This window comes from Seriola dumerili, unplaced genomic scaffold (genome assembly GCF_002260705.1).
Source record: "Seriola dumerili isolate Sdu_G_001 unplaced genomic scaffold, Sdu_1.0 BDQW01000331.1, whole genome shotgun sequence".
NCBI lineage: Eukaryota > Metazoa > Chordata > Actinopteri > Carangiformes > Carangidae > Seriola > Seriola dumerili.
Genome location: NW_019174586.1, coordinates 9,568,739 through 9,593,229, shown reverse-complemented (window position 1 = coordinate 9,593,229; position 24,491 = coordinate 9,568,739). Strand labels below are relative to the sequence as shown.

Below are 24,491 nucleotides of genomic sequence, written 5' to 3'. Positions count from 1 at the left end.
CTGATGTAGAAAAGATTTAAAGGGATACATCATTCTATTTGTGTGACTAGTGACATTTTTACCAACGTCTACTGTAAGATGCTATTTGGGAACAATATTCATGAGCCTTTTATTCTAATACACTGATCGCACTGCTGGTCCCATAACCTCCCTTCACACATATTGTATCTGAAGACCACATCTGGCAGTACTCAAACATGATTATACTGGTATTTATTAGATTTTCATCACAGTACCAGATTCATGACCCTTTAACAGCAAATTCCTCCCCTGTACTCAGCAACACAGCTCTCACTCTTTACTTTAAACTCAAGCAATTGAATATGGGAGAAAATGAAATATTCAATCTGCAATTATCTGTTCCAATTTAAAATTCTAAGTGTATAAGTTCAACAGGTTTTGCCATTAAACAAGACTATGGATGTTTTAAATTAGCTAGTCATGCTGGAGGACAATCATGAAAACCAAACCACCTGAAAGGTGATTTGCAGAACCATTTTGATGGAAAAATCATTTATAAAAGGTCAGGTGTCTGCTGACTTGTGGAATTATTTGTGTTATGATTACAACTGAAAAGGAGCCCATGAGCCTGAGACATTAAGAAAAAAATATCTCAAATATCTTCTTTAACAATGCATGCCAAAACAGCACAGCGCGCCTTCTCATTTTCTGAATCAGTGGTTCAAACATTTTTAGCTCATGACCCTTGAAAATGAAGCTATGTCCACTTGTGACCCCTCATTACAGGTTGAGCGCGGCTCTAATAATAAGCATGGGACCAGTTGAGCCAGTGATTCTGTTTTTGCCCTCCCTTCATCATCTTATATGAATACGTTTTGGAGGAATTGGATAAAATCGTCTGGTAACTTATATTTCTCTTCTATAATAGATTATATAATTATTGGCTTTATATTTGAATTCTTTCAACAGGTGATGCATCAAGCACTTCATCAACAAGAACTCAACTATCTGTGCTTTGAATTACCATTACTGGTTTTATTATGGGTACAGTGGAATTGCTCCAGCTTATGTGTGTGTATAAGAATGTGAAGCAGGCGTCACTGACAAAGAGCTCATGTTCCCAGCCAATTGCAAACAAATAAAGGTAAAAAATGACCCTCCAGCAGCGCCACCAGCGATACTTCCTGTTCATATTGATATGCCTGTGTGTGCAGGCGCGATTCAATGTGTATATTGCATACTTTACTTAAATAAAACGCTGAGCCTGCCATGCCGTAATGAGGCGAATGAAAAGCAGCAGGTTGCTTTTGATGCATGAGGCCGTCAAGAATCACTGCTGAACGCCGCTGAGAGAAATGGCAGCGCTGACAAAATGTCATTCTCTGTCTACTTTATCACCGGCTCCCGCTCTCTTGCAGAGACTCTCCTGGAGCTTGTGTACAAGTGTGTGTCTTATTACAGTGAACGGCTGGATGTTAGCGAGGCTGGAGAGCCATTTTACAGCTACAACTGTGAAGTATGAAAAGGACCTTGTGTAGAGATCACACAGCCGCGTACCTTGCTCTGAATCTCCCACGGCTTGGCGATAGCAGACAGGTCACAGGCTGTCATCATCATGGCCCTAGAAACACAATACATGTGTTGACATCTGACTGTTTGTATGCGTCTGTGTTTCTACCTGTGCGTTTGCGTTTGTGCCTACATGACGATCTCTTTACGCGTGGTCTCCAGCATCATGTACTTGGTCCAGTCGGTCCAGCTCTCGTAGGTCTTGGACTGGTCAACAATCTTCTGGAACATTGTCCTCTTCCTGCACAGAAATAAAACAGTGCTCCGCTACCTCCATCTTTAAAACGCGTTTCACAAGGCATTATAATCACGGTCTGCTCTGACGTGCTTTCATTGAACCTGCATCACCCACTCACTTGTTGTGCTGAGATTATTTTGGAGAAGGTGGTGGGACAGAATTCATCAGCAACACTTACAGGTGAGTTTTTCATCAACACAAAATCTTTTCTTATCTGCTGTATTTTTGTTGGCTTCTTTATGTATCAATTCAAAAAGTAATCACTTAAAAAACTGACACAAAAAGATGAAATCATTAACAAATGTGCCACTCAAACAATTAAGTGTAATTAATCTGTTTTATAATGCTGGCTAAAAAGCATTTAAAGCGGTAGAACGATAACTGAACAGACGTGATGCATTTGCATTCTCTTTGTACTGACTTGAAGTAGAGAGCCAGGTCAGTAGCGATAATGGCGATGTCCATGAGGTGGATGACGAGGTCGTGCTGCCGGCGGTTTAGATTCTGATAAATGTTCAGTGACTGAAACACAGGAGAAAATCGAGACAGTCGATTCAGAGAACAATAAGAACACAGGGGCGTGTGTTGGGGGTTAGGTTGTCATGACCCTGACTGGACATCCAGAAGGTTGAGATTATGTTTGTTTTCTGTGAGTGTGTCAAACATACAGAGCAGGAGAAGACTCAAAACAGGCCTCCTTTGATGTGAGACAGAAATTATGTGTGACAAAACCGATAAATTGGAAAAGATAAACAGAGAAAGCTGAGAGTTTTATTTCTATGTTGAAAGCTAAAAGGGGATCTACTGCTGTACTGGGCAGTAAGATTTGAGAACTTTTGCATTGATCAAAGTTTTATTTTAGCAAAGACACATGGGAAATGGAAAGATAATAATCATTTCAATTTCATTTAATTTTTCATAAACATGTTTTCCCACAGAAGCAAATGGAGCCGAGGCTCAAGAGGGTGGGGTGTCAGTTCTTTAGATTTATTGCAGGATGGTTATATCGCATTGCTTTCCAATGTACAGATGTTTAGGTGTTGATGTGTCCACCCCTGTGTGTGTGTGTGTGTGTGTGTGTGTGTGTGTGTGTGTGTGTGTGTGTGTGAACACTGAAACCTACTTCATCTCTCAGCAGAGTCTTGCCAAACTCCAGATGGTGTCTTTCCAAGATGGAGGAGCCGTGAAGCTTCGCCAGAGGATTACCAGACTGTGTGTCAAACACACACACAGACACACACACACACAGACACACAGACACACACAGACACACACACACAGACACACACACAATGATGGGAGGTTACACTGTGATAAATCATGCATGTTAAATCCAGGGTGGGCCTGGCCTGCTGCGTCCGCGGCTAATGGCGGCTCTCATTAGCTCATCCATCAGCAGGTGGGGCAGAGCAGCTGAAGGTGTATCTGGTCAATATCAGTGCATTGATGTTCTCCGTGTGTGATGTTACCTTCGCCTAAAGAGCTGAGGTCAGCTCGTCTCGAACACGGGAGGAGTGGCTGCTGTCAATTTGAATCAATTAAACGCCCTCAGAATGACCAAACAGTCTGATTTCAAAAAGTGAGAAAAGTTATAAATGAATGCAACTGAAACTCATGAAGAAACGGGGTCATGGCGGCAATAAGTAATTAAGGAAGCCATATATTTATCATTCTATATGATTTTACTTTTGTTCAGTTAATAGTTTGAAAAACATGTTTTGTATTGTGCATGTGTCCAGCTATACTTAAGTTTTGCTATTGTAACATAGCCAGTGTTAGTAATCACAGCTGTTCACTTCCCAGTCTAGGAGAAACATTGTTCTGCATCAAACTTCATTCCTTTACTCACCAAGAGCCGCCTCCAGTGGTGGAAAACCACCCTCTTGTTTTGCTTCTATTTATTGTCTACTGAAGTTAGCATGCTAACCAGCTAGCCCTGGCCCAGTCGAACTGTCTAATCACTTTCTGATACTGAGTCACTGTAGCGTCCAGTCTGCCCTGAAGAAGTAACGCTGCTCAGAGGTTGTATTATAACCTCTTATCCTGTAAACGCAACAATAGCAGAAGCTCTTTGCAAGACTGGTAAAAATGCTAACGCTGGCTATGTAGAAATATCAAAACATCTTCTTTAAACCACTGGTTGCTAAGCTGGTCTCATTTCACCTCATCGTCCTTGATGCCCATGTTTAACGAACGCTGAAGCTTATTATCACGAGTGCCTCAGTTTTCTCACACTTACTGAAATATTTGTAGTTTTCAGCCTCTTTTGCCTTAAAAACAGAAAAAACAAAAGCACAAATAACCACTACCTTAACATGGTCACTGTGTTACATACACCTAATGCAATCCAATACATTAATCTGCCTTTTATTAATTAAATTAATGAAATTATGTGTTTTAGCGCTGAGGTCAAAGTGGTGTTGTACTGCACTCCATTATATTCAGGTGATAGAAAAAAAAAAAATGTAATTAAACACTAAGTGCAAAGTCACTCAAATGACCAGCTCCTTCTAAAATTACTTGTTACCTCTAAAGGTCAGTGCGTAAAGACCTTGTTCTGAAAGTAACTTTCCAAATATATAAATCTAATTAAGTTTTATTCCTGTAGCAGACAGACACACAGGCTGTTTAGGGATCAAACATGTTACCTTTCGGTTGATTTACTGACATGCTGAAACACTCCCTCACCCCCGCTACTCCCCCCCCCCCCCCCGTTGCTCTTACTTCATCTGGTAGAGGTTGTTGGTTCCTCTGTGGTCAATATCGTGGCAGAGGCCAGCAGTCACCATGGCCATACACTCCAGGTCTGTGTAGTAACGCTTCAGATCGCCGGTCTGAGAACACGAACATAAATTGTTAACACACATGTAGCCATGCATTCAGCACACAAACAAGTGCAGGATTTCCACTCACTGGTTTTCTTATTTAATAACCAGTTCAAAAAACACTGACTCATTTTATCATTTACAGACACACTTCATTATCTCTCGTTTACTCACTTATACACAAACATCCATATAAACACAGCACAGACATGCATGGTCACATGTAGAGAACATTTCAGGTGACAATACGGGGGACCAAGGAGGAGGACAATAAAGGGAAGAGGAACAGGAAAGATGAGAGGTGAGATGGAGGAGGAGGAGTAGAGAGGATTTACTGGAGAGGGAAGGAGGAGGAGGAAGAAATGATTGAGAGCAGGAGGTGAGGGAGTGATGAGTAATTAAGGAGAAGAAGAGGGTGGAGGGAGAGAGGCTGCGTATCTGACCATCAGCAGGGTGAACATGGTCTGTCCGACGTTGAATCCATGTCTCCAGTTGTGGTAGGTGATCTTCCTGTAGCCTTTACTCAAAGAGTAAACAAACCTCACCAGGGCCTGCAGGTAACACACACTTTACCGCTTATATCATGTGACAGAAAAACGACACAGGATGAAACAACACCACTCTGCACCGCTTGTTTGTGTTTATCTATGACACATTATTAACGAGTGCAGGTCCACAAGCACACATGGTTAAGTCTTATAGAGAAAAGAACTGATGATACTTCAGGATATTGGAAATAAATTATTTTCAATGGTGTGAATGGTGCTTCCAACCTTATGAATGTCAGCCTCTGAAATCTACATCGTGGAATGTTATTTGGCAAAAAATTAGGGGAGAATATGAACATCAAATACAAATGAATTAACAAACCTCTCTGGGAATGTGAAACTTGTCCACCACTTTCAGTTCGTAGTACATCTGGATGCCGCACTTCACCAGGTCCAGTTCACTGTGCTCAAAGTCACAGAAGTGAAACTCCAAGATCTCAGATTTCTTCGCACTCGGCAAAACCTCTGACTGTGGACAGAAATGGACAAATACATAAATTCATACTGTAGATTTGTTGAATCATGTCGCCACAGCTTGGTGTGCATCATGTGACGACACCGCCACATAGGACTGTGGAAAAATGAGAAACCTTAAAAACAAAAAAGGTCATGACTTTGATCTGTAGAGTCAATATAATAAATGTCACAAAATCTCATTCACAGTCATGGTGCATCAGGGGAAATGTATTTCTTTGTTTGCACTGAGGATAGCTTTTGGAATTTCTGAAGGCACAAGCTGGACGTTTTGTTGTTTACCAGAATCTCTTGGAGCTCTTCCTCCTCGCACTCATCTGGCTCCTTCCCCCATCTCTCCCTGGTGTTCTGGGGAAACACACATCATCAATGCTCACCTTGGATCAAACACTTCAGCATCAATCATCTGACTCCTGATCTGAGGTCACATCAGGTCATCTCTCTCTGCTTTCATTCCCTCTGCCTGTTTCTCTATCTACTGACAAATCACCTCATACAAAATCTGACAGCCAATTTCACCTTATAAACGATGCTCACCTCCTGTTTCTATCGTCCACATCAACAGACTGGCTTCAAACTGACTGGTTTTGTTCTGAGTAGCACATATATTAAAGGATAATATCTGCATTGTGGTCCAGCAGCGGTCTCTAAGGTTTAATGTCAACAAAATGCTGCAGCCTCTAGTTTCAATGGGGCTGTAAAATGCATTAATCTTTCTTATTCAGCTTTTACTACATAAGATTTCCAGGTAATTTTAGAAGAGAATGAGAACAGATATTAGATTTAATTTGACAAAAGTAGACAGTAGTAACTGAAGTACAAACCACAATTTGCCTACATTTAATACTTTCTTCCAGGCTCACATTACCAACTTGTTTTATAACAACAACAATAAATTCATAAGGGACATGAAATACACCTTTTGTATCACTGTAGCCGCCATTATATACTGCAAGAAGCTCAAGAGGCCAATTACAGAAAAAAAAACATCACTTCATTGGTCTTTTCATGAAAACAGGCTTTAAACACTCAACTGTGTGTAAAACACTCTTTTTTGGAAAAGTTTGGAACAATCCATTTGGAGAGAAACACGCAGAATAACACTATTACACAATGTTATCCTTAAACACATTTTGATAAATCCATAGTGATATATTTATCCCTGCTATAGTTGGTGTGATAGAGAACCAGATCTCTCCCTTTTTCCACATTTACTTACTAACCAGAACGTTCTGGATTTCATCCTTGCGACACTTGACATGGTACATCACCATGTCCTGGAAGATGTCCTTCCTGTTCTCCAGCTTGTTCATCTTATCGTAGGTGTCAGTGTTCAACACCGACCAGCCCAGGAACTGGGTCAGAGACTGGACAGAGAGGTGTGTGTGTGTGTGTGTGTGTGTGTGTGAGTGAGAGAGAGAGAGAGAGAAAGACAAAATTGATTCTGTGAGTTTGTAGACTGAGTCTAGTCTTTTCTTCCACTGCTCAAGCAAACTGCCTTCTTTTGTCCAACCCTAAAAATGAAAATATAAACATCACCTGCTCTCAGTGGTGAAAACAGTTCTGATTCTTCACTCAACCCTAACCCAACTCGACTATGTGAAAATGCTCCATTACAAGTCCTGCATTTGAATTGAACTAACATATTGCACAGTCATCAGCAAAATGCACTGAAATATCAAAGTAAAATTAGTCATTATGCAGAATGAACCATTTCAAACTGTTATATTACAAAATACATTACAGTGTGCGCCGCTGAATGCAGGGGAATATAGAGCATATTATTTTTGCTATGCTCCATTTTTAAGCACAGTCTTCAGCACATTAACATCCAAATGACTCCAAAGGGATGATCTCACTTGTTTGTACATCGTTTTGTGAAAAACAAACATCTGTGCTTTATGATTTCTGAAGTAATCACAATGTACCTATCTGATATGTAATGCTAATACATTTTTACTTTGTCTGCACAAACAAATCAAACAGGTTTTTATTAATAGTCTGATCATATGGGATACCAGCTTCAAAGGAGGTACAAACTGGTGCAACTTTGTCCTCTGCTCTTATCTTGTTAGTCAAATTATACTTGAATTTTCAGACAGGGCTGAAAGATTTGCTCATTATCTATTTCTATTCCTGTTCAATAAAAATAGACATTTATTCCTCCAGAGCTGTAACGATTCTGAGGTTGTAATAAGCTTTCCCTCCACCGACGTTCATTCATATGGGTGTGTAAAAAAGGAACCAGGACCTATAAGTTTTAAATGTAGTGGAGCAAAAATTCTAATATGTGCTTCTGAAATATAGTGGATATATCATGCTTCCTCCTGTTTCTTTCCAAGTTTTCATGTTTCTTGTTCGCTGTGTTAAAGTACAACGACCTCAGAATTGTACTAAGTACAGTACTTCAGTAAATATACTTAGCTACAATCCACCACTGTCACCAGTTTCCTGTTTGCTTAGCAAACACTACAACACACACACTATTTGTTAAAACAAAAGCTTTCTGAAGTGAATGTTGGTCAAATCACTTTTCAGGCAAATAGCAAATCAAATTCATATGAAAATGTCAAAAAGAAAAACTGTTCCTAAAACTACTTTGAAGTTAAAGGAGATCAAACTGTCACGTTGTGTATTTTAACCGAGTTCTGAGCAGAGAGGCGGATAGAGAGACTTCAGTAAAAAGCCTCAAGGCCCAGTGATAAATAATGCAGATGCTCTGAATGGCCTGAGTGTATTTATAAACTCAGTGACTCAGTGCTGACTCCCTCTCTCTCTCGCGCACGCACGCACGCACGCACACACACACACACACACACACACACACACAGGCTGTACCTCCATCAGTGTTTCATCCATTTCATCAAAGGGTTTCCCATCCTTCCTGTTATAGAACGTGGCCACACCCACTATCTCCTCTTTCTTGTTGACAATTGGTATCGACAGGACGTTCTTAATGGTCCAGCCAGAATCATCCAGAGGCTCTTTCTGCGTGCACATGCACACGCACACACACACACGCGCACACACACACACACACACACACACACAGTTCAAAATGCATTATTTCAGTGGCTGTAAATTAGAATATGCTTATCTACATTGTTGCTGCGATATATTTAAGACAGTAATATGGGGACTTTCTTTTAAAATCCAGTAACGTTGTTTTGCTGACCATTTTTCCATCATGAAAGCAGGAACCTGACAGAAATGTAACGTGAACTTCTACATTCAGAGGAAAAGTGAAAAGAATCAATAATTCACCTGCTCACTGCCCCTAAAATCTCAACAAACTGCTGCTGCAAGTGTTGTTGGAGTCTAACACTTTTTAAATGGATGCTTGGTGAACTAATGCAGCCCTTTAGCTTCATCAGAGTTGGAAAACATAACAGGATATTCTTGGATTAAAAAATATATAGTAGTTTATTGCACGATTCACCACGAATGGACATCTGGAAAAACATCATGTAATGATCCAAAGTTGAGTTATTTAAAGCAGCTAAATGGAGTCTGATGATGGAAAATGTTTTCATTTTTGTTGCACCATTTCCATTCAAATGTAGTTCAGAGTGCTTTACAGGTTCTTAAAAAAGCTAAGTATAAAGTAACTGGAAAAAAAATAGAAGAGCAGAAGCAATAAAAACAGCAAAGTGCCATTTTCTACCAACTTTCAACAGCCATACAAGAAGAAACAGAGATAATCATCTACAGTCACAGAGATAATAATAGGGGGGTTTTCATTAAGGGATGACCCTTTCTCTGATGGATCTTACCACTGTACAAAAAACAGTTTCAAAGTCTTCTGGGAAATGTAGGGAAACCCCGATGAAGCAGATTTGCATAAGGCAGGTTGGAGGAAAGTGGCTACATGAGGAAAATTACAACACATAATAGCAACATAACTCAACCTCAAACTGTGTAAGAGGACATAATGGTGGGTCGTCCCGGTAACATTCAGACACTCGCTGTCAGCAGTTCTGAAACAGGGTGAATGTATGAGCAGGTATACTGGCCACAGGTACATGAGCAGGTACATTGGCTAGCACTGTATCAGAAACTAAGTACAATAAAGATAAATACATCGGGAGCTTAGTAGCCTTCAGGAAACCAATTTAAACTGAGGAGAGCAGAGAATGTGGGACATATCATTTATTCACAGAGGACATTACAATCGTTCTTTATGATTGTTCTCTGGTGGTCTTTTATGACACGAGAGGGACCATTATATAGCTAACTTCATTATTTCACATATACTCTCAGCTCCATTTTATTCCCATCACTCAAGCGCAAATGCAGTTACTGTAATCTGACTGAAAAATGTTGATGTCATTTAGTTCTTTACAAGAAGATCTGATCACAGATAAAGATGAGCCAAACCGCTCTCCTCTCTCACAGCAACTACAGGTGTTAAGCTGCATAAATATATGAGTGTGAGGCTGGGGTGAACTGAATGTATTCTTTCCTAGATAATTAAAAGTGTAATAAATAAATAATAATAATAATAATAATAATATGAGTCAAAATAATGCGATACCATCTGTGGATGGTCATATTTGTACTTTGCCTTGGACCAAAGCTTCTGCCAAGTGAATAAATGTAAATGTATATTACAACTATTCATCTTGCAGCAGATAATTAGGACATTTTTCATTTACCTGCATATTCATTAAATTTGGAAGCAATGCATCAAGATTTTAATAAACTGCAGTAGTGAGTGACTAATTAGCCAGCCAACATTTTGTATTCACGTCTATAGAGGATTGAGACATATTCACCGTGTCAGAAAGCTTAAATATAAGTTTTGAAAGTCAGTTGTTTGTAACTTTCCTCGCAAAAATAAAAGTTTTAGTTTCCTTCTTTTCACAAATCATTCATGCAGTGTTTTTCATAGTAAACACAATCAACTGTGGTGCAAACAAATTAAGCCGTTGATCTTCAGTCCCTTATGTTTCTGGAAAAATAGATGCTTCACGTTTTACTGGGTAACTTAATATTCTATAATTGTTTTCTTTCGATTTGGGGTCTTGTTCTGCAAGTTTTGGCTTAAACTTGTGTTGCAACTGAGCTGTTTGTTGTTGTTCGACTGGCTCTTCTCTGCTGCATGGTACCGGCTCGACTCCACTCAACTCTACTTTTTTGGTTTTCCTTTAAGTAAAAGTTATGGATAGGAACTGGTACCTGGTACTTTTTGCAAATGTTTGGTATCCTTTCGATGTCCTCCATTGTTCATGTGTGTGTCGCATTGAAGATGATGTCACAGTAGCTTTGTCTGTCATTACTATAGTAACAACACCACACTGAGTGGAAAAAGTATATGGCACCAAAAGCGAGTGGAGTGGAGTTGAGTCAGTACCATACGGCGGAAAAATGATTTGTCTCTTAACCAGGGCTTCCATAAAGAAAAAAAAGTTGCAGTCATCTTACCTGGAATTCAAAAGTTTCATCCTCTGCTGCGTTCATTATGTTACAAATCTGTTGAAAAAAGGAAGAGAGAAAAAAGTTGAGGATAATTATGCTATAAAGTGAGGGGGGGTTGATTCTGGTTTTGGGGTAAAGAAAAAAAATGCGTGGTTTATTCTGTGAATTAATTGCCAGTGTAATCTGTAAGGATTACCAAAATATGAAAAGGTCAGGTTTAGAAGGAATAACAACATGAAAATGGCTAGAACAAATAAGAAGAGATAAAACTGTCAAACTTCTCATGTCCTCACTTGGCTTGACGTACCACATGTTCATATGTTACTATCAGAAGCTGACAAAGTTTGAATGCTTCACAGTTTAATCAAATGGCATCCAAAAGCATTAGTGTCAATCTGACATGTCTTTCTCTTTCACTCGACTTATGAAAAGGTGACTCTGTGGAGAAATGAAGTTTTCACATTTTACATGATGTAGAAAGAAGAAGAAGAAGAATAAGAAGAAGAAGAAGAAGAAAGGAGGAGAGGAGCATGGGAAGATGATGTGGAGTTGAAAAATGACGAGCAGCAAAGACGATGGAAGGACAGGAAGAGCACAGACGGGCTGAAGCAGAAGGAGGGATAGACAGACGAGCAGCGGCGGGCTCAGTGGTTTGGGAAAAGCGTGCTGTAATTAATTACATTGGCTGCAGAAATTACAATTATACATCACAGCAGCGTGTGGCTGAGCACTTTTCATTTCCACAACGGTGTGCACACTGACAACTGTGTAATAAGGCCTAATGGCGTTCTGCTCGTCTGACCACCCACAGATTCCTATAAAGATATGCTGAAATTTTTTAGAGGACATTGGTTTTACAGAGTCCTGCACAGCAGAGGAGAAAGTTGTTCTCTTAAAGTCAGAGCAAGAGATGAGGAGAATTAAGGAGAATTTCTTCAGAACTACAGGTTTTGGTTGAATCCAGACACGTCCACTGATTGTGAAAACACCCAAAATGTCACCATACAAGGTCGATTAATATATTGGACTAAATCTGACAATGTACAAGCTTCTTGTGGCGTTACACAGCAGAATAACTAGTGTATTTAAAAAAAAAAAAATAAGTTTTTAAGGTAAATGTAGTGCTGTACCTCCCAACATGTTGCGAGCAAGTTCCACAAACTAACTTTCTTCAGAAACATTTTGGTATCAGGTGCAGAGAAACGCTGTCCATGCTGCCAAATTAAAATGTTTATGTTGCGTTGCACAGTTTAGATACCAGAAACACTAAATTAGCAATCTAAAGATTTTGGAAAAATAATAAATAAAAATCTGCAAGCCTGTATGGAATTGCTCACTGGCCAACACCAGATATTTGAGACATTTGGTTTAAGCTATTAGATAAGAAATGGTTTAAATATGGTTAGTTGAAGAAACCTGGTCAGACCGTGGAGACCAATTTCTCTTCAGTTCAGTCAGTTGGTGGAGATTAAACCTTCATTTTTACTGTGGCTCAGAAATTGTTTTATGTTTATGCAGGAACCTCCAGTGCTCGGTGATATTTACAAGCACTTTTCCAGATTGCCAAGTTTTTGCTGAGGAAAACCACCTGACCCACCTGTCACTCAAAGCGGCCACGCCCTTTATTATGCAGAACTTTAAGCCTTAATAAAATTCAAACAGGTGAGTTGATTGTAAAAATTCACCCCTTCACAGTTGTCATGAAGGAGGAAATTGTCTATGTGGATTGACTCTATTTGAAGCCTCAAGTGGTCATTTGAGAAACTGCAGTTTTTGGCACTGCTGTGTTGGCCTTGATCTTTAGCCCTGGAGGAAGCTGCTTGGTTGTAGCACAGTTTTCCTCAAAGCCTTTAACTTCATGAACTTTAAGAGGTACTATACACATTATCATTACTTTAGTTTTTATTGTTTGGCTGTTGTCGGTCTCCACGCTAGAGGAGTTGGTCGAACTCCCTGCACATGCCACAGGTTGTAAATCTGAACATGCTGAATACGCTGCTCTGTGTTTTTTGATTAAAATCTGTAAATTCTTCACACTGACATCTAAAGTCCCAAACAGCCCTTGTGTTGGGATTTCTGCTCCACTGTGTTAAAATCTGCTGTAAAATGGACCAAAAAAAAGGTTGTTGTTATTACTACATTTAAAGTTTATCTCTCCCCTGCTGAACAGAGCTGCCACTGTTCGTATTCAACCTGCTCACTGTTCATTCATTATTCATTTGTTGTTTAATTCATGCATGTTATGGCTCCCGGGTGGTGGAGCCTCTTGTAGAAAGGTCACATGTTCGATACCTTCAACAATCGTAGTGAGTCCACGTGACCTGCCAAAGTGTCCTTCAGTAACTCATTGTAAGTTAAGAATGTAAATGTGACACCTTGATGCTTTAAATTTAAATCTGATTATACTTCTCGCCCTCATCTGCTTTGATTTAAGGCCTTTCCTCACAGTAACCTTAGAAAACCTGTCTGGCAGACACAAGTTACACATACACAAGACCGAGGAGGAAGAATGATGAAGTATGCTGCTACAGCTCGAAGCCGCTCACGAAGCACAGTTCTGATGCCCATTAGCACAAACTTAAAGATGACATATGGAATCTTCCTATAATTTAAGCAGAAGTCAACAGCTTTGAATTTTACAATTCAAATCTCAGCGGTCTGAATTTTCCTCTGTGAGCCGAAACATGACACATCTGAACCAGTGTCAGTGTCCGTGTCATGGAACCAAACAGAATTATTTATAGAAACATTTAGCTTGCTGGGCTTTTGTGCCTCATGAACACCACGATGGAGAGTACGGTTGTGAAGTTCAGTTTTGAAACCCAACACCTGACAAAGTTTACAAATGGGAACTTTTTTGGGGGTTTTACTTTGTGCTCCTTAATTAATGTGATTTTATTCGGTATTCACGATGCTGTCACGGTGCTGGGATAATCTTGCAGCGTTTACGCTCACTTCAGGACATTGCTCTGACATTTGAAATAAATCTCAAACAAACTTCAAACAAAGGAAGAGGACAGGACAGACACCGACCAGTCCAGTCTCGGCGACGTAGGTGGGTAAACCGCTGATCAGGGCCCAGTGATCTGCTGGAGGACTCCTGTGGACAAACAAGCCACAACAATCACAACATTTATTCATTATCATCATCATCATCATCGTTTTTCACAACAACAGGAAACAAAATAATCATGTAATTTGTAGTGAGTGTCAGTATTAATTTAATGCTCCCAGGATTAAATAACTTGTACAACTTTTTGTTTACACAGGTGGGACTGTCAGGACTATTCTGTATGAAATGTTTGGATGATTATTAATGTTTAAACCAGCAGCCATGTTTGATAATAGACTTTATTTGCTCATAAAAAATTAAATGGCTCTATGCCCTATGTTATGCCAAGTGTCAGAAATGGTATTTTTTTTTTTACTCTTTCATTAGCCATGATGTAGATTGTCTGGTATTTTTTTTGTCTGTGAGGAGGATATGACATTGCAGTCTCTTTTTCCAACATGGTCCCAGCATGTCCCTCCTCACCTTTAATAATCACCTCTCCAAACACCTTAAACTAGATCTGTGCTGTGACTCACGGTATGACTTTGATGTCCTCTTTGCCGTGGAGGATGTAGTCGATCAGTTTGTAGAAGATAATTTCCTTTAGAAGACACACAACATAAACATCAGAGGGACATTGTGTGGACAAGATATTTTATTTGAACAGGTCATATAGTATGACAACAGCGATTCTGAATAAAGGGAGAACATTTAATAGTTATTTACTGTGTTGGTATGTCATATTTTCTAAGTTCATTATCTAAAAGTATCCTGAGACTAATATATATACACAACTCTAATATATATATACAATTAGGACAAAAAAGTCTTAATTCATGATCAAGTTGTGAAATACTGATGACGGTGAACACTCCACCTGCTGATAAAGACCATGAGATACAGTTGAAAGCTGCAGAAAAAGGCTGTAAGTGGACCTTGAGTTAGATAATGAGTAAGTAAATATTAGTGTTCGGTTGTGCTAAAGTTGTAGCAGCTTTAGTGACACAATGGTAGTAGCAACAGCAACAGAGCCACATCTTATGACTCTAAAATTATACATTTAAAATTTGAATGCCAAGATGAATACCATTTATTGTTACTATGTTGTTTACGCTGATAAAAACCTTGGCCTAATTATAGCAAAAATAAATCAATCACAAATCAAAATACTTACAAAACAGATCTGCATCCAGATTAGATCCAAATTATTATCTATCTAAATATGTGTGATGTTTTACATCAACATCCACAAACATTATTTCCTGAGAAGCTAACAAAAGTGTTGAGAAATCTCACAACGTCAAGGAAAGTGAAAAAAACTATTCCTGGATCTACCCCTTTAACTGGATCAGCACCAGAATTTCATGGGTTCTTTCCGGGCCTTTGTCCCCTCAACAAAGTTTGGTGCAAATCTGTTCAGTACTTTTTGTGTAATCCTGCTGACAAACAATCAAACCAACCAACAAACAAACAAGACAGGGGTGAGAATATAACCTCCTTGGTGGAGGTAACTAAAAGTCAGAAAGCCTCACTGGTGGCCTGATGGTGGTGCTCGAAGAAAGGTCAGAGAATCACTAAAGAAACAGGATTCATCCTCTGTAGGCCAATAAACTACACACTTTATGAAAATTCTGCCATAAATCTTACAGTTATCTTCTCATGGATAAGCCATAGCCAGAGGGACATTTTACCCGATGGCACCAGAGTAAATATCAGGTTACTGACTGAGAATACTGATCACAGTCTTCAACATGAGAACTGCTGGGTTTAGCAGCAGTAGTAGGAGCAGTAGTAACAGCTGTAGTTGTAGGATTGATGAATGTTTCCTCACCCTGCCATCAGGAGTTTTGGGTCCATCGTATGGTGGAACCTCTCCCATCAAAACGGGCCACAGGTCAAAGAACTCCTACAGACACACGGAGAGAGGGAGAGAGAGAACAGAAGATTTAGAGTGGAACAACACAGCTGATGTGGCTACTTCTGTTGTTTCATTATTTAGATGCACTTACTTTGTAGGTTCCATCCAACAGCACCATCCTGCCTGAAAATGTTAATTGCCAGCAGCCTCTTAGGGAGCGTGTAATGATTTTTTTCCCTGTGTCTTCACAAAGTGCACAGTTTCCAAAATGCTGGCTTAAAGCTGATCTACTAGTTTTGTTTATTCTTAAGTGCTTTATTCATGAAACCCAGTATCTTTACCAGACAACCATCTGTGCAGACAGACAACATGTGTTTGTTCTCAGATGCCAGGTGTTGGGAATCAACTGGCAGCTGCTTATAATTAGGTGACAGCTACAGCCAATAAGTAGTATTCATGACATGTTGGTTATCACAAATACACGGGGACAGTACGGCAATAATCAGACGTTCTGATCAGAAGTATTATTTCGTTCACTGACACAAAAACTAAAATGAGACAAAGATACTGTGGAGATTAAACAAAGACACCCCAGAGGAGTTTCTGAAAAATATCTCTTCTCAAAAGATGAGTAGAAAAAGAAAGAAATGCTTCTCATCAAAATTCATTTGGCGTGGAAGTACTAAAAAAACAGCAGTGCGTATGTGATGAGCAATGGGTGCATTTAGTTTAAAATTTGTAAAGGTTTATTGTTATATACAGTAATTCCTTTTTATTCTAGGATTTCAAATTTATTTCAGATTCAAATACTGTACAGTTTCTACATTTCCTGAACCCATGCACAGATTTAAAGACCAAAACTAAGCCCCAAACGTTGCTTGTTGCTCACAAATCTGCTTTTAAATTAAGTGTTTTGACTATTTAAGCTTAAGCTTTATTCAAGTGACCTGGTCCATAACCTGGAAATGAATGTAAAAATGAGGCACCAAAGACACTAAATCAGCCTGGCACAGATAGGATTGCGGTGCTGCTTGCTGACCTCTTTATTTGTTGCTTTGTTAGTTTTCCAGCTTATCCAGCTTATCCCTGACTCTGAGTGTGCATCTATGGTAACCCACCTTGGTCTTGGTCATGTCCAGCAGACCCACAGAGTAGCGGTCACAGTTGAGGAAAGCTCTGACTGTGTACAGGGCTTTGTGGAACTGCCTCTCTATGTCCGTCAGCTCTTCAAACACCTTGCTGGCCGACCACAGCAGCACCTGTGCCGCAGAGGAGAAAACAACACAAAACAACAGTTTAAGGGCTGAAACTCAGAATTCCTCCTCCTCATACCTGACTGTTACTCTTACTGGCTTCCAACATTTTGTTTTTTATACTATGTGCTTTTACAAATTTACTCAATTGGGGCATCTTCTCAAATACACCATATACATTGCTTGTGTCACTTTCTTTGCATATTCATTTTTGTCTTCTTTTGTATCACATATCCACATTATTTTTGTTGAAAAATGCAGTTTTGTACTGTTCACGCTGATTCTAAAAGCATCGGGTCAAACGGGGGACACTTTCAGCAGCTTAGTAAATCTTTAAAGGAAACGAGGTTAATTCAGATCCTAAAGGAGAGCATATATGGAGTGCTACGTGCTCTGCAGCCTCACCTGTCCCCTCCTGGTCTCACAGTTGTGCAGGTAACTCAGATGGAAAACTCTCAGGATCAGGTTGGCAAAGTTCAGGTACTTGTTTAGGGTCTAAAAGAAAACAGCACACGTTGGATCCTGAGAAATGCATTTGATTTACATCTTCAAAACATTTTCTAATTGCAGTGGTGACCACCATAACAATATTCAGTTTGACATAATTTGTTAGTAACTTTTACCTTTGTGCCGTCAGTCAGCAACATATCATATCGTAATAATACACGAGCATCACGCTCATCAAATGTGCACTCTCGACCACAATGTTTACTGATTCTTTCCCATAGATCTAAATGTACAACCAGGTCATTGGTGGTGACTGTCTGTTTATCAATTTATTATTTAGCAGGATATCTTAAAAACTACTGATTATATTTAGGTGTAGACAGCACATATTTGGTCATTTTTAAAGCATGTTTGCACTTGTTTCTTGTTTCGAGGCTTTTTGAAACAGGTTTTGACCGAGCTGAAAATTTAATTTCAGTTTCCAGGTCAGACAGTGTTAGATGTTACCTCTTCATCCTTGGCAGTGAAGCGCGTTCCGTCCAACTTGTTGATGGCCATCATGACGGCCACCATGTCTTTACCGTTCATGATTGGGATGGCGAGGACGTTCTTGGTCTGATACTCTGTCAGCTCATCCACAAAGTCACTGAAATGAGGGCTCTATGAAGAGAAAGGAGAAAGAAAGGATTTGATTGTATTTAATTACTATACTCTTTGCCCCTGCAGCTCTCACAACTCCCAGAGCCAGTTCTGATGAACACACCACTTCTATCCATAAATGCTGCTAGCAAGGGCTTCAATTATCCACAAACTCAAGGCCCTCTCTGCTGCACTCCACCTACTGCTCCTCCTGTACAGCAGGGGTCATCAATTGTGTTCCTCTGAGGGTGAAATAGAGGAAGAGCGGCTCATTAGCTGCAAAAAAGGGAACAAAAACTTGCAGAGAACGACCCTTGGGGGACCAGAATTGGTGATAGCCTTGATTTAGGTTAGGCAATGTTTGAGTTTTTGTTCAGATCTTATTTCCTGCTTTGGGTAAGGCTGAAAACAAGAAACACACAATTTAGTTGCAGGTTAGGAATCAGTAAGTCAGGGCAATTTGCCAGAGTAACATAATTTATAGTCTTTAATAGAGATTGCATGATGCAGAGCAGCATAGAGGGAAATTATTATCACTCTACTATTTTATCTGCCTCTTTTACAAACCTCACTCTCACCCACAGGAATTCACTCCTCAAAATCAAGACATTTGCATCATCTCCGACTTCCAGTCTCCACCCCCAGAGATTTTAATACTGCTGCTGTGACATGCAAAGCAAGAAAACCTGAACAGCATCTCAAACCCTCTTCTTCTACCCAGCTACATATATATATATATATATATATATATCCTAGGTTGGTAAAAAAAAAAAAACGAAAAAGAGGCATTTTGTGAGTTTAAAATGTAGGAGAGTAAAAAGTACATTTTCAACATTCGTGCCATTTTTGTCATCTTATATTTTTAATTTACGCGTCAGTAATGAGATGTGAGCAACTCTCAGCCTGCACCTTCAGTCATAATATCATTAGGCATTAAGTCGGATTTTTCTCTCTACATAGCGGTTGATCTGAAATGCCGTAACAGTGCAGGACACATAAGAGAAAATCACTATGAGGGGGACCAGGCTGATCCTGGATCAGCACCATACAGAAGTTGCTCCAACTGCAGCCTGAAAGAGCTTTACAAACAAACCTGTTCCAAAGATCTGGGCAGTTTGACAGCTTATTATTGGGTGACCTTTGACCCCCTAAAGCCCAGAGAGAGGTCTTCATCCTGCTTGTTATCCTCAGCTGAACCTTTGCATTGACCTTTACACAGCAGCTCTACACTTTAGAAGCACAAGTTGTATTTTGACACAGAAAAACACAAATTATTTATTTATATACACTATTCATCTGCGCTGTTCTTTATCATTTAACATTCCAGCTGGGCTTTGCAGGGAAAAAGTCAAATGACCACATATGTTCCAAAATTCAAACTCTACTATCCGTGGTTAGACCTTTAATATTTGTCATTGTAGGATGGTGTCAGAATTTCAGGGTTTAGAGATTCAGCAGTCAAATCAATACTCATCAATTTATAATGCATGCAAATACATGTATCCAAAAAAAGGCATACATAATAAATATGAGAATACAAAGTCCTCTCTGGATAATATAGCCTCTAGGATTATTACACATTAACTGGTTAAGTGGATTTCAGGGTGTTTCTACTCCACCAAATGAAAAAATAAATAAAGCGAAACAACAGTGTAACAGGATAGATTAAAGGTGTGTTATTGTGCTGAGTCTGTGAAAATGGCTCAGGGCCTGCCTGACCTCTGGGAGTAATCTGGGATCGCTCTAATTCAGGACAGATTAACCGGCTTCATCTGCAACATCCTCCGCTTGACACTCTGCACCTTCCTCACACGCACATGTCCAGAGGAACCACACCTCAAATAACAGTCGCAGTCATTACGCTGTATTGTGTGTGATTATTAAATTCACTTTGAAGGAGGAAAGGATGGATGAAGTGGGAGAAATGAGGCCAGCTGTTGCTCACTACATAATCCCAGTGAAACATAATCCCTACTTTATACCTACAAGAATCCTGACTGGATGACCGGCCTACACTGGATTGGACTGGGAAATAGAGTACAGAGAGAGACAGTGATTCCCAGTCTCTGCACTACTCTGAAAAACCATCCACACTGCATTAGCATCATAAAGTCAACCAATTATATGGAAACATTAGCTGTTCCTCCGCTCTGACTGGGGAGACTGAGGCTTGGAGGCTTTGATATCGTTCCAGTTGCCACATTTCCCATCGTGCTTTCATGTATTTGTGTGAGACTGCGGCGTGACGGACGGAGGTTTGAACAGCACGGCTCACAGTGAAGGCACACCAGGCCGGCCTGGCAGCAGAACCAACAGATAAAAACCAAACAGGAACAATCAAAAATGAGTCTGTTTCATTTGTACATCAGCAGCTGAGCTTTCTAATCTCCCATGAAAAGATGTGACTGAACTGATACAGAGGAGGGCTTGTAATCCATCAGTTATGTGGAGTGGGCTGCTGCCTTACTGAGTGTAAATGTTACAATAACAGTTGCTAGAATGGGAGAGGGGAGGGGGTGGAGGAGAAGGTGGTGGATCTGCAGTAGCATGACAAACTTGAAGTGTACATGGGAATAAGCTTGCCAGCCATTTTCAAATGTCAAAGGTATTGGCTATAATGAGATTGAGCTGGCTTTGGTTGGAGGGAATTAGCAACAGCGTTGACATTGTGGTGTCAAGTCGCCCTCTGGTGGTCAAACACAGGCAGAGCAACAGTGGACTTGCTCTGACACTACAGCAAACAGGGATTAAAAGTTTACTGAGCAATGAACCAATTTTATATAGAAATGGTTTCATTTTTACAGAAAGGATTTATTCGCTGGATGAAGTTGTAGATCAACAAACTGGTTTTCGGATTCTTTAAAAATGTTACATCTGAGCTGTACCGATTTAATGACTCAACAGCTTTTAACAAGTAGCACATGAATCCTCTTTTAAACACTGGTGTGCTATACATATACAGGATGACAGGGTTTCACTCCCACATGGGTCTTTCATATTACAAATATATACATCCATTTAAGTTGCTCTAAATAAATATACACTTTCAGAAGACATCTACAGTGGGGTCCAACTGTATGTCTTTTAAATAAGTTTTCTCTGCCACAAGAGCTTTGGCTGTCATTGTTTTTATAATACAAGAGGTTATAATACACCCTCAGAGCAGTTACATCTTCAGGGCAGACTGGAGGCTACCGTGAGTTGCTATCGGAAAGTCACGACATGGGCCGGGGCTAGATGGTTAGCATGCTAATTTCAGTAGAAGAAAAGACGTTATAGAGACAAGAGTTAACATTGCCGTTGCTTACCACAGCTGGAGACAGCTCTTGGTGAGTAAAGGAATGAAGTTTGATGCTGAACTAAGTAAAGTAAAAAGCTGCTAATGCTAATGTTGGCTATGAAGAAGTAGAGAAATTTACAAATAGCACCTTTAAAAGATATAACCATCAAAAGATATAACTGAGGGATGACCTACACCACTGAAAGTAAATAGAGACGAATATACTCTATTTTTGGCTCGTTTGTTTCTTGGTTTTGTTTTCCTTGATTTTATTGTGCACGTATTTATTTGTTGATGCTTCTATTCAACTTTTTAATTGCAACAGGAGGCAAAAGTAAAGAAAATGAATTGGGAGGAAGAAGTTTGCCACATTCTACTCTATTTGTCGATTAAATGTAGAAGATTTTTTTAATGAATATTTGTACTACTAACATGGCACTGATGCCCACATCAGTATCTGATGTAGGCATCAGTGCCACATTACTGATGAACATTAAACACCATGTGTATCTACCTCAGACACATCAGGAATGTTGACCATCTTCTTGGTGGAGGCCACATGGCCCACAATGCCCATATCCAACGGGTAAACAATCTCACTGTCAGGTGGCACCAGACAGTCATCAAATGCTGCATCTTTATGGACGTTAAATAACCTGCAGGTAAAGATAAGGACAATAAAATTATAATGTGCTGTGAAACTGAAGTAGGTTTTTTTCTTTTAATTACAACTCAAACAGGGAATCTGCCATTCAGACAAAAGTTAAACAGAGAGGGAATGCAAATGTTCCTCAACACTTATCAATGCGCCCGTAAGCAAAGCAACCACATTCAATATCACCAATGGAGATACTAACAGGTGTGTTTGTAGTGGGCTCCTTTCATGGGCATGAAAATGCATAACTGCATAAATAGAAAGTGTACAAATCTGGGATACACTCAGCTACCATTCTCTGATTTAATTAAGCTGGAAGTGTATGAATGTGAAGCAGTGTGCTGGTGAAAAGCAGCATCTGTGTTCATTAAATATGGTTCCCTGAAGATTTGCCTGAAAATGTAGGCAATGTGCTCCGTGCTGGCAAAGTTTGAGAAACATTTCCTCACCAGGTAATGGTGAGGTGGAGGAGATGGAACTAGGAAGAGGAAGCAGTGTGACTTTAAAATAGTATAAGAGACTGTAAGAGTGTGGAGTGCGTGTCAGGCCAGTTTTGATTTTCCCTTTTCATTTGAAAATGCGTGCAGAAAAAGCTTCTTCCCCAGTCACCTTGTTGCCAGCTCAGCTACACCATTCCTCTGCCGGTACATGAAGAGGCTCATGCGGTCAGCCCTCATCATGAAGCTGAGGTGTCTCATGAGGTTGAAGATGGACTTCTCCATCTGCAGGTTGTCCTGGATGTCCCGCATCAAGTCAAAGAGGACTTCGCTCTCCTCCACCGTCGACAGCTCATGAAACTTGCCAACGTCCAGTGCCGCCTTTCGGTTGTTGTCCAACAGGTCCGAGATGACCTTAGGCCGGAAGTTGATGTCGTAGTACTGCTTGGCAAATTGCGGGTTGGCATCCAGGAACTGCTCCGCTGCTGCTGCATCCACCATGACTGCTGCTGAAAGGGGATGTACTCTGACAGTTTAAAACAGATGGTAGTAATGTTCTGGGCTGGTTGATTAGCAGTTAAAATCCAAAGAGGGAAAAGTCTGGTTGGGGAAACTGTACACAAAATGTCTTCTTTCATTGAACAATTGCACAGGAACTACAACTTTGCAAGTCATTTAACCTAAACTGATACAATAGAAAAATACCCATTTACTCCCATTAAAAGCAGTATTCATTATTTATAGTCACTTGGGAGCTGAGCAAATCTACCATAAGTCAAATTTAATGCAAGTCCAACATTCTCTCTTCTTTTAGCTCTGGTTCTGTCTCCTCCTGAGAAAAATGTCTGCCTCGTTAAATGTTCCACTTTCTTCACAAGCTGGTTGCTAACTTTGTTTTATGTAGCTTGGTGCTGGACAGGTAGCTTACAATGGGTTTCTCAGTTATTGGTGGGAACAGCTGCCTGCTGCAGCTGGATATGAGGCTGAAGTGAACACTGACACAGTACATGTGCTGTAAAATCAAAACAATGAACTAAAAGAAGCTAAAAAGCTCAGTAGAGCTGCAGAGTCGGGGGATAATTGTCGCTACACACGATCCTTATGTATGACCTGCTAAAAATTGTCCGTAATTATCCCTAGCAATTACTGGTGGGTGGAGTTGAGTTATTTCAGTACTTTTCCTTCTGACTCCTGTTATACTGTTGCCATGTACAAGCTTCTCCACATAGAAATCTATCAATAAAGTTATGATAATAATAAGGCATATTAATGTTTATATAATATGTTATTATGTTATCATATAATAATGTACGACCTACATGTGTGTCCGACAGATCTAATGGATTTTCTTTTAAATAAAAAGCAGGCAGTCTTACCTGTTAAAGTCCTTGTATTGTCTCCAGTAAAGTGTATAATCCCTCTGTCCTGCTAACCAACTCTGCAGGCGCCTGAGAAAAGAAAAGGGATTACCAGGATGGTTTTAAATGGTCATGTGTGAACATAAGCCTGCATCCAATTACAGCGCTGGGATTATGATACCTTCCCATGTTTATTGACATAACCTGGGATTCCTTTCTCTGTCTCACTTCAAGACACTGTTGACACTTAAGGGCTCTTACGCGGTGTCATGAGAATGAATACTCATGGCAGATAGCCTGTTGAACTGAAATATTCTGTTCATTAGCCATTTATCAACCACTTGTATGGATGTTTTTTCTGTCTACCCAAAATGCTTATTAGGAGGACCAGATAAGACATATTTAATATGGATGTAGTTCTAATTATACACACTCAAGAGTTAGAAATACACACACTTTGTCAAACCTAGTGAACTGAC

At 39.9% G+C, this 24,491-nt stretch overlaps 1 protein-coding gene across 3 annotated transcripts in view; it reads right to left on the bottom strand.

Moving 5' to 3' along the window:
* Positions 1 to 24,098, bottom strand: part of pde6b (phosphodiesterase 6B) — a 30,095-nt gene extending 5,997 nt beyond the window's left edge. For 2 of the 3 annotated variants that reach the window (XM_022760338.1, XM_022760340.1), the window contains exons 1-20: positions 24,031 to 24,096; positions 22,827 to 23,163; positions 22,077 to 22,218; positions 18,151 to 18,303; positions 17,602 to 17,691; positions 17,062 to 17,202; positions 15,917 to 15,991; positions 14,622 to 14,686; positions 14,067 to 14,133; positions 11,040 to 11,087; positions 8,454 to 8,603; positions 6,839 to 6,982; positions 5,898 to 5,963; positions 5,464 to 5,610; positions 5,037 to 5,144; positions 4,494 to 4,602; positions 2,892 to 2,980; positions 2,190 to 2,290; positions 1,664 to 1,771; positions 1,519 to 1,582 (exon numbers count right to left, since the gene is read on the bottom strand). In XM_022760338.1, the coding sequence (XP_022616059.1) occupies positions 1,519 to 1,582; positions 1,664 to 1,771; positions 2,190 to 2,290; positions 2,892 to 2,980; positions 4,494 to 4,602; positions 5,037 to 5,144; positions 5,464 to 5,610; positions 5,898 to 5,963; positions 6,839 to 6,982; positions 8,454 to 8,603; positions 11,040 to 11,087; positions 14,067 to 14,133; positions 14,622 to 14,686; positions 15,917 to 15,991; positions 17,062 to 17,202; positions 17,602 to 17,691; positions 18,151 to 18,303; positions 22,077 to 22,218; positions 22,827 to 23,155 (2,196 nt within the window). In that variant the 5' untranslated portion in view covers positions 23,156 to 23,163; positions 24,031 to 24,096. Of the gene's footprint in view, positions 1 to 1,518; positions 1,583 to 1,663; positions 1,772 to 2,189; positions 2,291 to 2,891; positions 2,981 to 4,493; positions 4,603 to 5,036; positions 5,145 to 5,463; positions 5,611 to 5,897; positions 5,964 to 6,838; positions 6,983 to 8,453; positions 8,604 to 11,039; positions 11,088 to 14,066; positions 14,134 to 14,621; positions 14,687 to 15,916; positions 15,992 to 17,061; positions 17,203 to 17,601; positions 17,692 to 18,150; positions 18,304 to 22,076; positions 22,219 to 22,826; positions 23,164 to 24,030 lie in introns of all 3 variants that reach the window. The other variant, XM_022760339.1, reaches the window with a different exon arrangement.
* Between the last annotated feature and the right edge of the window lie 393 nt (positions 24,099 to 24,491).